This window comes from Hydra vulgaris, chromosome 15, assembly GCF_038396675.1.
Source record: "Hydra vulgaris chromosome 15, alternate assembly HydraT2T_AEP".
NCBI lineage: Eukaryota > Metazoa > Cnidaria > Hydrozoa > Anthoathecata > Hydridae > Hydra > Hydra vulgaris.
The window spans coordinates 4,762,603-4,777,701 of record NC_088934.1 but is presented as its reverse complement, the minus strand read 5'-3'; the positions used below and the strand labels follow the sequence as shown (position 1 = coordinate 4,777,701).

Genomic DNA, 15,099 nt, shown 5'->3' with positions numbered 1-15,099 from the left:
AAGACACTTGAAAATGTTTTAAGTATTTAGACCTTTAAAATTAAAAAAAATTAACCTACATATTAATTGATTGTGAAAAAATTAATAGTGAAACAATTAACTGAAAGTGAAATATAATTTAAATAGTAACAGTTATATTTAAAAATAAATTAAAGATTTTTCAAACAAATAGAAAATATAATGCATAATTTAACAGATTTGTAACATACTTAGAGAGATTTATATCAGATAGAGTTCTTTTTCATTTAAAGGCAAAAAAAAAAGAAAAAAAAAAGAGCATTAAATACCCAGTGGAAACTTTTATATTATCAAGTTATAAATATCTATTTTATTAAAAATTTTTAGGTGAAAACTTACATGTCACTTTACAGCTCAATACAGACATGTCAGTGAAGTTAAGAAAAAGCAAAGGAAAAAAACAACAACTAAGAACTAAGTCAATCACAATTTAATTTGATTCATTTTAAGACCAAGACAGTAGTTTAAGTTTTGACAAATATTTTTTATTTATTATATTTTGCAAATAAGATAAAATGAAAAAATACTGATAATTATATACTTTTATAAATGATATAATAAGGAACCTAATGTCTTAAAAATAATTTTTTTTATAATCAAACCTGGGAAATAATCATGTCTTGCATGCATCCCTTGAAACTGGTTTTGCTACGAGATTCTGTAAGAGCTTGAGGTCCTCCAATAAAAATGTCTGTTAAGTCATTTCCCATCTCATGAATTTGATGCATTTCTTTTGTATAACTTCTTATTGAAATACTTTACATAAAATATAAATTTGAATTTTTATAAATTTACAGTTTTTTTTATATTACCATCATGAGTACAAAAGAATACAAATTGTAGAGCAGGAAAAAAAATAAATAAATAAAAAAAGTTTATTAATTTGAGAACAAAATATAATATTAATAAATAATACATCAGTATATAGTCAAAATTTATAAAATAAAAAAACATTTCTTATTTATTGAAATATATTTATGCAAATTAAAAACACGCACACAAGTGTGTACACACACAAACATGTGTCATTCATATAGAAACAAACAAGTGTGTGATTCTTATTTACTCACACACAAAACAAAAATAAGGAAAATATTTACCCATCATCAAATACTAGTGAAATTATCTGGTGATTTCGAAAGATTCTAACATATCTCCATATAACATCATTGATAAGATTATCTCCAAGAGTTATTACTTCTTCAATGTCATCTAAAGACAAATTAAAAATTTTATTTGCAAAATGCGATTACGTTATTTATAAATTAAAAACAAAACCTTTTTTACAGAACTATCAAGCCTTTTTAGATTTAAGAAAGTGAAAAAAATTTTTTAGTAACAATTTTACTGAAAAAAAGTCACATTTCGGTTCAATTGTGTCCCCAATCTTTTAACCATTTTTTAATAGGTAATTATTTTGGTTGCAAACAAAGTTTCATTTTATTTTTTAGAATAACTGCAAGGAGCTGATGGGCTTTTTAGTCTTTTTTTTCAAAACTGGCTTTGTTATTCTATTGCTTAAAAGTAGAATGATTGCGATTAACCCAAATAAAGTATACTTTTTTATTCTACCTGGCTGACAATTGTTATTTATTTATTTATTACTTTATATTTAGTTTTAGCTTTAACCAATCCTTTAAATATAATAACACAGGCCTGCAATGGTTTTCCTCTTTAAAATCTGAGTAACGTTTTTTATAGTTTCTGATGTGCTGATTACGAGAAAAATAATAAAAAAAATCCATCACGTTAGGATTTTTTGATATGGAATATTTAAGATTTTGCTTTAAAATGTTTGAGCGCCTACCTTTTGAAATGTTATTAATTTACTTCAGCACAATTTTTATTTCATATAATTAGTGTAAGGGAACATAGAAATTAACGCCAATTAGTAATTTGTTAATGACTACATAATAAGTATTAGTAATTCGCATTAATCATGTCAAAAACGGGTCATTTTGGCTTAATTTAGTAATGAGCTCATTATTACATAATGATTTGGTAATATTAACTAATTGTTGTGAATATTATTAGAAAAGGGTGTAATTAAGATAAACCAAAGGATTTTTGTATAAGTACCCGCACTGATTTAGAAATTTAACAGTTGAAGTGCGCATCTTGCAACATAAACTTTAAAATGGCATCGCGAAGTTGTTTAAACTCTCCTAATTGTTTCTGTTATATTTGCGGGAAATTTATGGTGATAAAACAACGAAACAGTATTACAGACTTTGTAAAAAATATTTATAAAAGTTATTTTGGACTCGTTTTAAGTAACCAAGACAAAACTTGGGCACCTCATAAAATTTGTACAACTTGTTTATTAGAACTTCGCAAGTGGTCAAAAGGACAGAAAATAACTTCAAAATCGTTTCGCCTGTGCTATGGAGAGAGCCTAACGACCATGTTAAAGATTGCTACTTTTGTTGTTGTGACATAACTGGATACAATTCAAAAAATAAAAGGGACATAAACTATCCAAACGTGTCATCAGTTACGCCTGCAATATTTGGCGATTCAAAAATGGTGCAGCCCCCAGTTCCAGCTCTACAAATTGAAAATTCTGACTGTGATATAGAGGAAGAGGATGTACACCAATCTGATCCTGAATTTCATGGAGATTTTAACGCTTGTCAGCTCTTTTCACAGTCACATTTAAACGACTTGACAAGAGATTTGAATCTTCCCAAAGATGCAGCGGAACTCCTTGGATCACGATTAAAAGAAAGAAATATGCTGGCACCTGGTACTTCATTTTCATGGTATCGTCACAGAAAAAAAGATTTTCTTCCATTCTTCGCTGAAGATGAAGATTTAGTGTTCTGTAAAGATATTCCAGGCTTGACGAAAATGTACAACATAGAATACAATCCTAACGAGTGGAGATTGTTTATTGACTCCTCAAAAAGAAGTTTGAAAGCAGTTCTTCTGCATAATGGGAATACATATACCTCGTTACCTATTGCACATTCTGTCCATTTAAAGGAATGTTATGAAAATTTGGAAAAGCTTTTGACTAATATAGCTTATGAGCAACACGGTTGGATGTTGTGTGGAGATTTGAAAATCATAAGCATGCTACTAGGCCAACAAGGTGGTTATACAAAATACCCGTGCTTTCTTTGCGAGTGGGATAGCCGGGATAAACAACATCATTGAACCAAAAAGGAATGGACTCCAAGAACTGAACTAACCCCAGGATTCAAAAACGTACTTAAACAGAGTTTGGTTCCCAGAGAAAAAGTTTTACTGCCACCATTGCACATCAAATTGGGTATAATGAAGCAATTTGTGAAGGCTTTAAATAAAGAGGGGGAAGGCTTCAAATATCTGCATTCAGTTTTTCCATCATTATCAGAAGCCGAGATAAAAGAAGGAATTTTCGTCGGCCCTGATATTAGGAAATTAATGTCGGATGAAAAGTTTGATGAAAAACTTAATGATATCGAGTTGCAAGCATGGCAGTCATTTAAGGAAGTGGTGACAAAATTTTTGGGGAACAATAAAAGCTCCGACTATAAAGAAATAGTGGCCAAAATGATTTCCAATTTGGGTGTAATGGGTTGTAATATGAGCATTAAACTTCATTTCTTAAATTCTCATATTGATTACTTCCCAGAAAATCTAGGAGCCGTTAGCGAAGAACAAGGCGAAAGATTTCACCAAGATTTGAAAGAGCTTGAAGTCCGGTATCAAGGAAGATGGAATACCAACATGATCCAAACCGGAAATTTAAGCGAAAATCGCACAACCGAAGCTTCCAGGAGAAAAGGACCAGGTTCCACAAATGAAATTTAAATGTTATTTAGACTAGTGTTAAGTTGTTATTATATTTTAGTAGTTTTTTAAGTTAAAAATAATGTTCTATTTTAAATATATATTTTTTTATGAGAAATCTTCTGTTTTTTTGCTATTTTCTATCTGTGCCTTTTTTAAAAAATCTGGAGGTGATAGAGAAAAACTAAGTACATATTCGTAATCAGCGCACCAAAATACCCTAGAATCAGCTATCAAATTCCAGAGAGCAAGTTATGACTCTCATTTTGCAGGCCTGTGTAATTAGTTGAATATTTCAGAACAGTATTGAAAGCTTTACTGAGTATGTTAAAATAGTGTTTGAGAGCTTTCCTGGAATACTGCATACTGTTTAAAAATGGTAATTGTTTACAAAATTTTTAAGATTTGAAATTTACTCTATTGATCATTAACTAGCAAGTAAGGAAATTTAAATTAAATTTAACACAGACAATATAAAAAATATTTTGTTTATTGTTAATATTATAAAATGGTTATAACAGTTTTTGTCATGTAAATATAAAAACTTTAATTTTATTCACAGTTATGATTTTACTTCAACTACTTTTGTGTTGCCATAGTAACATTTGTGCTATGTTGTCATATCAATACTTGTGCCATTATGCTATTATATCAACATTTGTGTTATTATGTTGTCATATCAACATTTAGAAAAAATTTAAAAATTTGGCATACAAAAATGGAAACTTACTTAATAAAAGAAAAAAAAAAAAAAATACGCGAAGTGTCATAAAATATTGCTAAGATATTGTTTTCTAATGAAATATTTTATTTTTTTATTTTGGATGACTATTTATACTCGCACCACTCTTTTAAAATTTAAGATTTTAACATTTTTGATTTTTCAAGGGCATTTTCAAACAATCGGCATGAATAGAAATTTACAAATCATTAACTATATAATAACGCCATTATAAAATAATGGAAGGTTTATTATCTATACCAATTGTGGGCTTTTTTATTACTATTATTTTTGATAACTAAGAGTATTTTAAAAACGCACAGATTTATTATGGAATTAAAAAAATGTTGTTTTTAAATACGATAGCGTTAGAAAAAAGCTATTTAAAAGGGGTTTATACAAGATTAGCTAAGATTAGCTCCTGGCCAACTATTATTCTTCTTAACCTCCTCCATCATGTCAGAGAGCTTCATATAGTCATAGCCGTAAATAAAACTGTTAAAATGGAGAATAAACTATTTATATCATAAAACCGTAAAAGATTAAAAAATAGTAAGGTAAAGATAAAACTATTTCACTTTAAAATACTTTTTTGCAAAAAAAAATTTATAAGTTTCTAATTTTAAAATTATTTACATTTAGACTTTTGAGAAGTGCAGAAATTATTGTGAACTTGCGGGAAAAATCAGACCATTAGGTGGAAATTAATAAATGTGGAGCTGTTTCACACGCCTTGAATTTTATGAAATTCAAGTTGCATTTCTCTAAAATCAGGCAGGTTTTTATTCTGAGTAATAAAATACTCAAAGAGATCAATAGAATGGCTTACTACATTTGTCTCTCCAGGGCATCACAGTTTTTAACCTGCAACTTTTCTGATTCTGCAATTTTTAAAGTAAAACTTAATTTCATAAGCTTTGAAATTTTAGTCTTATTATTTAAGAATAATTTATGTCATTTTTTGTAAACAACAAATTGTTTACAAAAAACGGCTTCAAATCAGATGTAAAATACAAAGAAAATAACTTTAAACTAATTTTTTTTTCCAATGAAAGACTTTTCTTAAAATCAGTTGAAATATAATAAAAATGAAATCGATAGAAATAGCACTTTGATTTTATCTTGTCAAAATTATATGTAATAAGTTTTTAGAAGTGTCATTTTAAACCTTATTTTAGCTACATTGCATTATTTTTAATTTACTTTTTTTAGATCAACAAGAGTATCGGCAGATGTATATTAAGCCTGCTGCAGAGGTGAAATTCAAATCATGGTAAAACCATGGAGGTGTTTGGTGCTAGCGTTAGCACCTTTTGATCAAGATCACAATATAGAAATTGGTAAAATGTTCTGTATTAAAAAACAAAGGAATGTCCGAAAAGATGTAAAAATGGATAGAATTAATGTTAAAAATCCTTCTGAAAGCAGTTTTTGTTGATAAAGACCAGCCACTAGGTTTTGATATATTTTGTATATTTCACCAGACTACTGGTTAATTTTTGATATTCTAGGTCATAGTGTAAAAAAATGTCTACGGATGAGACTCCCTCAGACTTTTTGGATGCAATGAATTCCAAAACTTTTAAAATCTTTCAAAGTTGCTAACAACTCATCAGAACTCACAGCAAAATCGAAAATCTATTGACAATAGTTTAAGAAATTTATTTCTTAAAACAAGAAATATATTTCTTGTTCTTGAAAATAAAATGCAGGGTAGGATATTTTTTTCTTAAAACAAGAAAGGTATTTCTTATTTTAAGAAAAATTTTTCATAATAAAAAATTCAATTTTGCTGTGCTTACAGTAAAATTTATGCAAGATAATGTAGAGCGTGTGATGAGCTTGGTGAAGCTTCATAAGCTACTTCAAATAAAGAGTTCTTGTAAAAAAACCGTTAAAAATGAAGAAAAGTGTATTCAAGGAGCTAGCTACGGCAACTGCTTTCTCTCTTTCTCATTATTGAATGGTTCTTATAACTTGAATTTTGATCCAATACCTAACTGCAAACTCTGAACCTTAAAAGTACATTTAAAAATTATTTTTTTACATACTCTCTTGAGATATTTGTCTCAAGTTGAAAGTTTATATTTATTGTACATTTGCAGCGTTAAAATGCTGAGTTCTGAAGCAAATTTGTATAAGAGTTCTGTAGCAGTGACAGATCCAGCATTTTTTGGTGTTTGAGATAGCTAACATCCAAAATTTGTAGCAAAATGTAAAATTTGGAGCAAAATCCAATCATTTGTATGTTTATACTAATGTCAAATGATGCTTTTTAAAAAGTTGCAATGATTGGAGGCTGGGAACAAAAAAACCCTAAATCCCCTCTATCCCCCTGTCCCAAATGCAAGAGCAACAAGTTGATGAAATAATTTTTTTGCTATTCTTAACTAAATTTATAATGATCTATAAATTTTAAGTATCGTTTTACAATCTGTACGCGTTCAAAAATTATGATCATATAAAATTTATAACCCCCTCAAATTGAGGGGGTTTAAACTTTATATGGACATAATTTATGAACGATGGAGAGATAATACTATGAAACTTAAAATTTATCAATGAATATAAATTTAGTTAAGTATAGCAAAAAAACTATATTTCTCTGTGATGCAATCAATAGGTCTTTTTGGAGCACTTAAAATAACCAGAGAAAAAATGTGTGTATATATTTTTGAATCATATTGATACGTTTTGATCTAGTCTAATTTATAGCAAAAGGTCGAAAGTCCTTCATCCAATCTCTTAAGGAAGCCATTTTGGATTTGGATTTGTTTGATCCAAGGCTCCAGTAGTAGTGTTTTTAAAAAAAAACATCACTCGATACCAAAATAAGGTAAAAATCATAAAGTTTGTTGTATGACTTGAAAAACGCTCAAAGATCAACAAAAAATTACTATACAAAAGCCAAAAGGTTAATTTATCTATTGTAATTGGTGAAAGATAGGTACAACATATTTCTTCAATTGGTGAAAGATAGGTACAACATATTTCTTCAATTGGTGAAAGATAGGTACAACATATTTCTTCAATTGGTGAAAGATAGGTACAACATATTTCTTCAATTGGTGAAAGATAGGTACAACATATTTCTTCAATTGGTGAAAGATAGGTACAACATATTTCTTCAATTGGTGAAAGATAGGTACAACATATTTCTTCAATTGGTGAAAGATAGGTACAACATATTTCTTCAATTGGTGAAAGATAGGTACAACATATTTCTTCAATTGGTGAAAGATAGGTACAACATATTTCTTCAATTGGTGAAAGATAGGTACAACATATTTCTTCAATTAATAAGCAGTGTTTTTTTTTGTACACATTAAGAAAATATTGTGGAAAAAAATTAACTGAATTTGACATCAGAATCTATTTGATCAATGCTTATAAATTGCTTTAAATTTAGTTAAAAAACATAAAAAGCGCAACTTTGAACAATTGGCACAAATACTTCTATTAAATAAAAATAAAAAGTAAAAAAATTTTTAAAATAAAAATATGACCTCTATGCCACTTGTTAGCCACTCTGCATAAAAATTGGTTGTTGAAAATAAATTATGGGATCGGCTAATATATATATATATATATATATATATATATATATATATATATATATATATATATATATATATATATATATAAATTAGTATCTTGCCATCTGTATTCCTCAGATTATTTTTTACTTACTAAGTAAAAAGTATTATTATGATGTCATAATTTCAAAATATGTCATAATGGATTATTAGAACTATTATTATTATTTTTTTGTTAGATTATATTTATTAATTAGATCAGTGAATTTATTCTTAAATTAGCTTATTCTTAAAAGAATATGGTTATAATAATATTTTTAAATATACGATACTAAAAATCTAAGAAAACTAAAAAATTTTTAATTCTGTTACAAGTTGTAAAATCATTAGTTTTTAAAGCAGGGATGTTAAGTATCAAATAGCATGAATGTTTTGTCTCAAAGACTCCAGTTTTGTCAAGTAAACAAATCTATTTACTCATTGCCTTTGGTTTCCAGGTGTTCTTAAAATGTTTAAAAACATACATTAGGACATTACATTAAGGAAAAATTGAGGGTATTTATAGCAGGGTTGCTATAAATACTATAATTCTGGTATAAAATTCCCTGATTTTCCCTGATTTTTTCAATGAAATTATGCTTATATCCCCTTGACATTCCTATCATTTTTACTTAATTACTTAGCATCAAAACTTCAACATTAACCCCAAGACACGCTTTTTTACCAAGTGACTTTTCTTTCATGTTTTCATTAAGCATATTACTATTTATACTAAAGCCCCTCTCAACTAATGCTTGACCACGGCCTAACAGAAAAAAGACTATCAAGACTTTAGACAAAACCTTTTATTTCATACCAACTTCGATGGTTTCAAAATTTGTCTGAACGATTTCTAATTTGATTTTTTTTTAAATGCTGGTAAAAGATTAGATAAAATTTTTTCTAACAACTTTGAGAATTGTGTGAAGGCAATATCACATTCATTTGAAGAGATATGCAAGCAGAAAAGAAATAGATGAAGTAAAAGCTGATCATCTACAGATATTATCTGTATAAAAAAATTGTTTTTTTTTTAAACAGGATTTACTCTGAACTGATGTAACTATTTGCTTCAAGAAAAGAAGATGCATGAATATACTGATCACATCTTAAGATCACACACTTTCTCCTTTAATTCCAAAACATGATGTTCTGCAGCAAAACCAATTGTCATTGATTTTACAGTAGAAACTTCTTTTTTCTAGTGAAATAAAATTTCAGAAGTTGCCTCCCATTGATGATGCTGCATAAAACATCTTGTTTAATTATTAAACTCATTAAGCTTTAACCAGTTGAAAACAAATCTTTAAAGAGATGGAATCATTGAGGTGTCGGTCTAATCTCACTAAGTTTTTCTGCAAACAAAAGTGATGTAACCAAAAAAATTCAATTTAGTGAAAGTTAATTTATCTTTAGTTCAGTGACAGTTACATAATCAGCTCTTCTAGCAGGAAAACCATGGAAAAGGTTGCAAAATTTGCTTTTATTAACTTCCTTGATTGAAAACCAGTTTTAAAAGCAACATGGATTACATGGAGGTTGCATTTCTTAATTTTAAGAAATTTAGGTAGTTGCTCAGGCTGCTTTTTAATAAGATCAAGAAATAACTAGTTTATTTTAGTCATCTGTACAAAGCTTTGTCAGATTTATGCAATTAATCATTGCCAAAGATGTGGTCATGCTTTCAAGTAATTATTTTGTGGGGGGTAAGCCTAAAAATTGAGAGTCAAAGTATTTGTATTCAACACGATTCATTGTTCCAAAAATGAATACTTAGATCCATTTGATAATTTTGAAAAGAATCATTCAGGCTTTCATCAAATGAAAAGAAGCCCAAAATTTTTTAATTTTTAAGGTTTTTTCTACCCATCTCATAAGATTTAACAGCTGTGTTATCAGGAAACATTTTTTTAATATAGTAGACCATTCTCATTGCACAAGTTCAATGAAAAGTTGTTTTGTACTGCATGCAAAAGAGATACCTGCATAAGTTTTATCATATTGATCTACTATAAGAACTCCTTGGTTTTTAGATGTAGACTGTGCAGGTTTGAAGTAGCAGGACACTGGTTTTGACTTTCTGAACATGTTTTTTCCCCTCCATATGACTTGTCACAGCTCTCTGATCTATATTTCATAAGTTAAATTGAACTTGGCATGCTTTGGATTTGACTGACTTTATATCTGGCCATTTACCAGCCATTTTTTAAACAATGACTCACTCAAACATTCTTCATTGAAATAAACTGTCATTTAAAAAATATAAATTTTTATTTATTCTAAAAAAAGAGAATGAAAACAAAAGATGGTTTAAAGAAACTTTAAAAGTCTTCACATGTTGAAGTTATTTCTACACAAAAAAGCACCTAATAAATTCATTTAAATTATTAATAATAGTTCCACTCAAACCTACATAAAATGTTTTGTATAAACTTTTTATTTGATTTATACTATAAATAAATGACCAGAATAAAAGTTAATTTTTTTTTACAATGATCAATTATAATATATTTGAACAATCTTTTGAGCTGTATAATTATTCAATTAGTTAACTAAAAATGAAATTTATTTACTAAAAAACATTTAAAACATAAAAATAAAATAGTACAAAATTAAAAAATTCCCTGATTTTCCCTGACTTTTAACTGAGTCAATCTTTTTTCCTGATTTCCCTTGATCATATCTAAATTTCCCTGACTTTCCCTGAACTCCCTGATTTGGTGGCAACCCTGTCTTGGGAGCTATTATTTTAAGCTTGGAGTTCCTGAATATTTTGCATAAATATTCTGAATTCAAAATTGATTAGTTTCTTTACAATAAATGTATTGATTTTTCCCTCCAAAGTTTTGTTATTTTACTCCATAAGTCACACAACATTTTTAGATTTTAGAATTTTTTTAGCAATATTTGGTTTTGAACTTTTTATATCAAAACTAAGGTAAATAAAATAATCCAGTAATAAATAAAAAATTATCACTTTCATCCAACAAATATAAAAAATTTTTATTAAATATATCTTTATTCAAATATTGTTCGAACATAATAAAATTCAGCACCTTTTAATTGTTAATTACTCAAAAACTACCTGACAAATTTTTTTAATTTTTTTGCACATGGAAGCAAATGTGTTGTTATTTAATTTTAATGGAAATAAGTATTGGTTATCATTGCTACCGGATTAAAATGAGTAAACAAATGTTAAATCCGAAAAAAGTTTAAGAAATTTTTCTTCAAAAATTTTCATTATCACAATTTGACATTTCAAAATTGACCAGTGTTTCACAATTATCATATTCGTCAGTCGCAGAATTAATTTGCAAAAAAATTTAAATGTAGCCAAGCTTTGCTAGAAAAAGTACTTAGATCTTAAGAATATAAAGCATATAGTAAAAAGAAAAACCCAAAATGATTCGTTGATGGAGAAATTAAAGCAATTCGTCATTTAAAAAAGCTATATAAACTTTTAAACAAGAAAACTTTTGCATAATTGAAGACGATGAAACCTATTGCAAAAAGAACTTTTCACAATTGCCGGGGCAGCAATATTTTTATTAGCCGAAAGGTAGATATATTGCCAAAAAAGTCAAGTATATTTAAACTGAAAAAATTGCTCCAATTTGCTCTGTTGAAAAAAAGAAATGCCTTTTCCTATTTATTAAAAAGCATGAAATGCCTACATAATTTTGGCCTGATTTGGTTACTATTCACTACTCCAAGAAGTCTCTAAATGGTATGAACAAAATGATGTCAAATTTGTACCTAAGGAAGCAAATCCTCTAAATTGTCCTGAGCAGCGTGTTACTGAAAGTTATTAGTCAATTATAAAAAGAATCTTATTGAAAAGTAAGAAATTAGCTACAAATAAAAAAAAATTTCAAGAAAATACGGATAGCCACCTTAAAAAAGTAACTCAAAGCATGATCCAGCAGATGATGTCAAGTACTTACACAGATATTCGGTTTCTAAACGTCTGATAAAAAATGTATAAAGTTATTAAAATAAATAAATAATTAAATTTGCTTCATCAAGCCTTCCCGGGAAGGGCATGTGGTCGCACTCCTTGTTTGTCCACATTTAAAGTAACTTTTTTAAACTAACTGACCACGGCAGTTTGCATCTTTTAACTAATAAAGCGTTTCAATGATTTGCAGCAAAAAGCTAAACTTATCTATTTAGAGAAAAAAAAAAATCCTTAAAAAAAGAAACAAAATTGTAACGAAATGTCAAGTTTAATTAAATAAACTAGAAAATTTAATAATTAAAAAAATAAATGAATAAAAAAAAATTTAATAAAATTTTTATACAACTTTTGTATTCTTTTTTTTAGAGTCATTGTTGAAAAAAACAACTTTTATAACGATTTAACAACAATTGAAAGTTTTAATATGCAATTTATTCAAGATTTTTATCAGTCAATTTTATCAATTTTAATTAAGAAACTAACTTGATATGTATCTAGAACTATAAGAAATTTTGCTATTTCTTTCTTCTTACATTTATTCGTTTATGAGGTATATTATTTTTTTAAACGTTTTTTTGCTTTTTAAAAAAGTTTTTGCTATATTTGAGTTTTTTTCTCAATACTTCAATATCTTCAATCAAAAGGAAAATAAGAAAATAAATTGTTATTTATTTGTAAAAAATATTACTTGATTAATAAACTTTGTTAATGACGAAATAAGTTAGATAAAAGAATAACATAGTTTCTTTAATAAATGTATTTACCGCATTTGATGAATGTCTGAAGTTGTTTCTTTTATATTGTCAAATTTCCAATGTTAATACGAATTACTACAGATAATGAACTTAATGATTGCTCTGTTTAAAAAAATGTATTTAACTATTTAACTTAAAAAAAAGTTTTAAATAGGCTCCTAAAAATTTCGATTAGAAAATTCAGTAAATTAACAATGTTCAGTAAATTAACACAATTTATAAGGTATTTCCTTTTCATATTGACAGAAAAAATTCTTAGAACACTTACTATATAAAAATGTGGTCAAGTTGTCTAAAAAAATTACTTTAAGCATGGATGTACAAAGCGTGCGACCGTACACGGTTCTTTGGAAGGCTTGCATCATTGTGTCAAAAAATTACAAAAATCTGTTAAGTAGTTTTCGCATAGTTAACAATTAAAAATTTCATTGTGTTCAACTGATATGTCAATATTGTTAACAAAGCCAATTTGAAAACAAAATTATTTTGTATAAAGGTTTAAATTACAGAAAAGGGAGAATTGCCATTGGGTGTCATTAGAACTAAATATAAAATGTTTAAAAATTGATCTCTAAAATATAATTATAAAATTGCTCAGAAAGAAATAAATTGATAAAAAAAAAGTTTGTTACAATAAAATTTTGTAAATAAGAATTCAGAAGTTTAAAATGTCCTTTTTAAAACTTGCTAACTTAAAATAGAATCTGTAAATATAGAAACCTAAGTTCTAACCTTGGTTAGAGGTTCTAACTAAAATGTTAAAAAATTACTGTTAAAGAAATAACCTTTTGATTTAGAACGTAGAACCAGGGCATTCTTATGAAGCTCAAGCAGTATATAACCATCTTTTGATTGGTTAGCTTTAATGAACAATATAATACCTGAACTTTGGTATGATTTAAACCGAACAAAAATCTCAGTATTGTAATAATTTAGCTTTGCATGTGGTTTCCATTTTAAGTGACCACCATAAAATTGCAATGATTGTGATGCTAAATGAAAATTTAATAAACATTTTAAAAATATATTAATGATTATAATTGAAATATGAAAGACACAAAAACAAGCAAGTGCAGTTTTATAAGAACAAAAATAAAAACTAAAAAAAGTTATTTTATAAGTTTTATTAACTGTATACATACGTGTCTGGCAGTTTTCATCTTGAAACCCAGTCCCTCTACAATCACAACTTGTTTTAACATAGCCATTTAAACATCTACCTTTATTTAAACATTGCTGGGTACCTTGAGAGAGACATCTGTCTTCACATCCTAAATACAAATATAAATTAGAATATTGATAGTATTTGGAGATTAAAACTGACATTGAAAACATTCCTTTGATTAACTAATGACTGACAAAATGAATTTTTTTTTTTTTGTAATCAAACGTTCTTGACTACCTACATGTGGTTTAACAAGTTTTCCAAATACCATTTTAAATAGCATGGAAGAGTTAAAGCAATTTTTAACAAACTGATGCATTTTCTGGCATTAACTTGTTTTGCAAAGTATTTTTATTTTGATACTACTAAGAGTATTACCCCCCATTACCATTACCCCCATAGGAATTCATTCTACTCTTACACAATTAAATTTAGGACGTTATATCAGAGCTTTCATTCTCTTAGATAAGTCTTAGGAGTATGGTAATTAGTTTAATATGGGAATATTAAAGCTCAAATTTGAGCCTATCTGTATAAAATATGGTTTAAATCAATATATAAATAATATATATATATATATATATATATATATATATATATATATATATATATATATATATATATATATATATATATATATTTGATAATATCCTTAAGTAAATGAGAATAAACTGACAAATTTAAAACGAAATAAAAAAAGTATTGCAGTTAAAAAATTAATAATATTTTATTTTTCAATTGACCTCAACAATTTTCACCAAAGAAACCTTAAAGTGACAAATTTTATTGGGGTAAATTTTTAAATCTTATAAAAAATTTAAAACTTTTTTGTTAAAAGTTTAAAAAAAAAATGCTTTTAGAGATGTTAAGGGCTTTTTGTTTATTTTTGACTGTTTTTTTGTTCTTTTTAGTTATTTTTGTCATTTAAATAACATTTTTGCGTTGATTAAAAACACCTGTAAGTTTTTTTTGTATCTAGGTAACGTCATGAATAAATGCTTAGCTTTTAAGATAAACATTACGTTTACTTTCAATTTACTTTTCATTCAACATTTAAGAACACTTTGCTATGGCTTCTTGTAGTTTTTTCTGATTGTGAAATGTTAATTATATCTCAATTTTAAAGA

At 27.1% G+C, this 15,099-nt stretch overlaps 1 protein-coding gene across 3 annotated transcripts in view; it reads right to left on the bottom strand.

Annotated features, from left to right (window-relative positions):
- Nucleotides 1-15,099, bottom strand: part of LOC136091328 (neurexin-1b-like) — a 46,642-nt gene that overhangs the window by 4,812 nt on the left and 26,731 nt on the right. For all 3 annotated transcript variants that reach the window (XM_065818756.1, XM_065818757.1, XM_065818758.1), the window contains exons 4-7: nt 13,950-14,078; nt 13,593-13,799; nt 1,119-1,230; nt 621-774 (exon numbers count right to left, since the gene is read on the bottom strand). In XM_065818756.1, the coding sequence (XP_065674828.1) occupies nt 621-774; nt 1,119-1,230; nt 13,593-13,799; nt 13,950-14,078 (602 nt within the window). The remainder of the gene's footprint in view (nt 1-620; nt 775-1,118; nt 1,231-13,592; nt 13,800-13,949; nt 14,079-15,099) is intronic.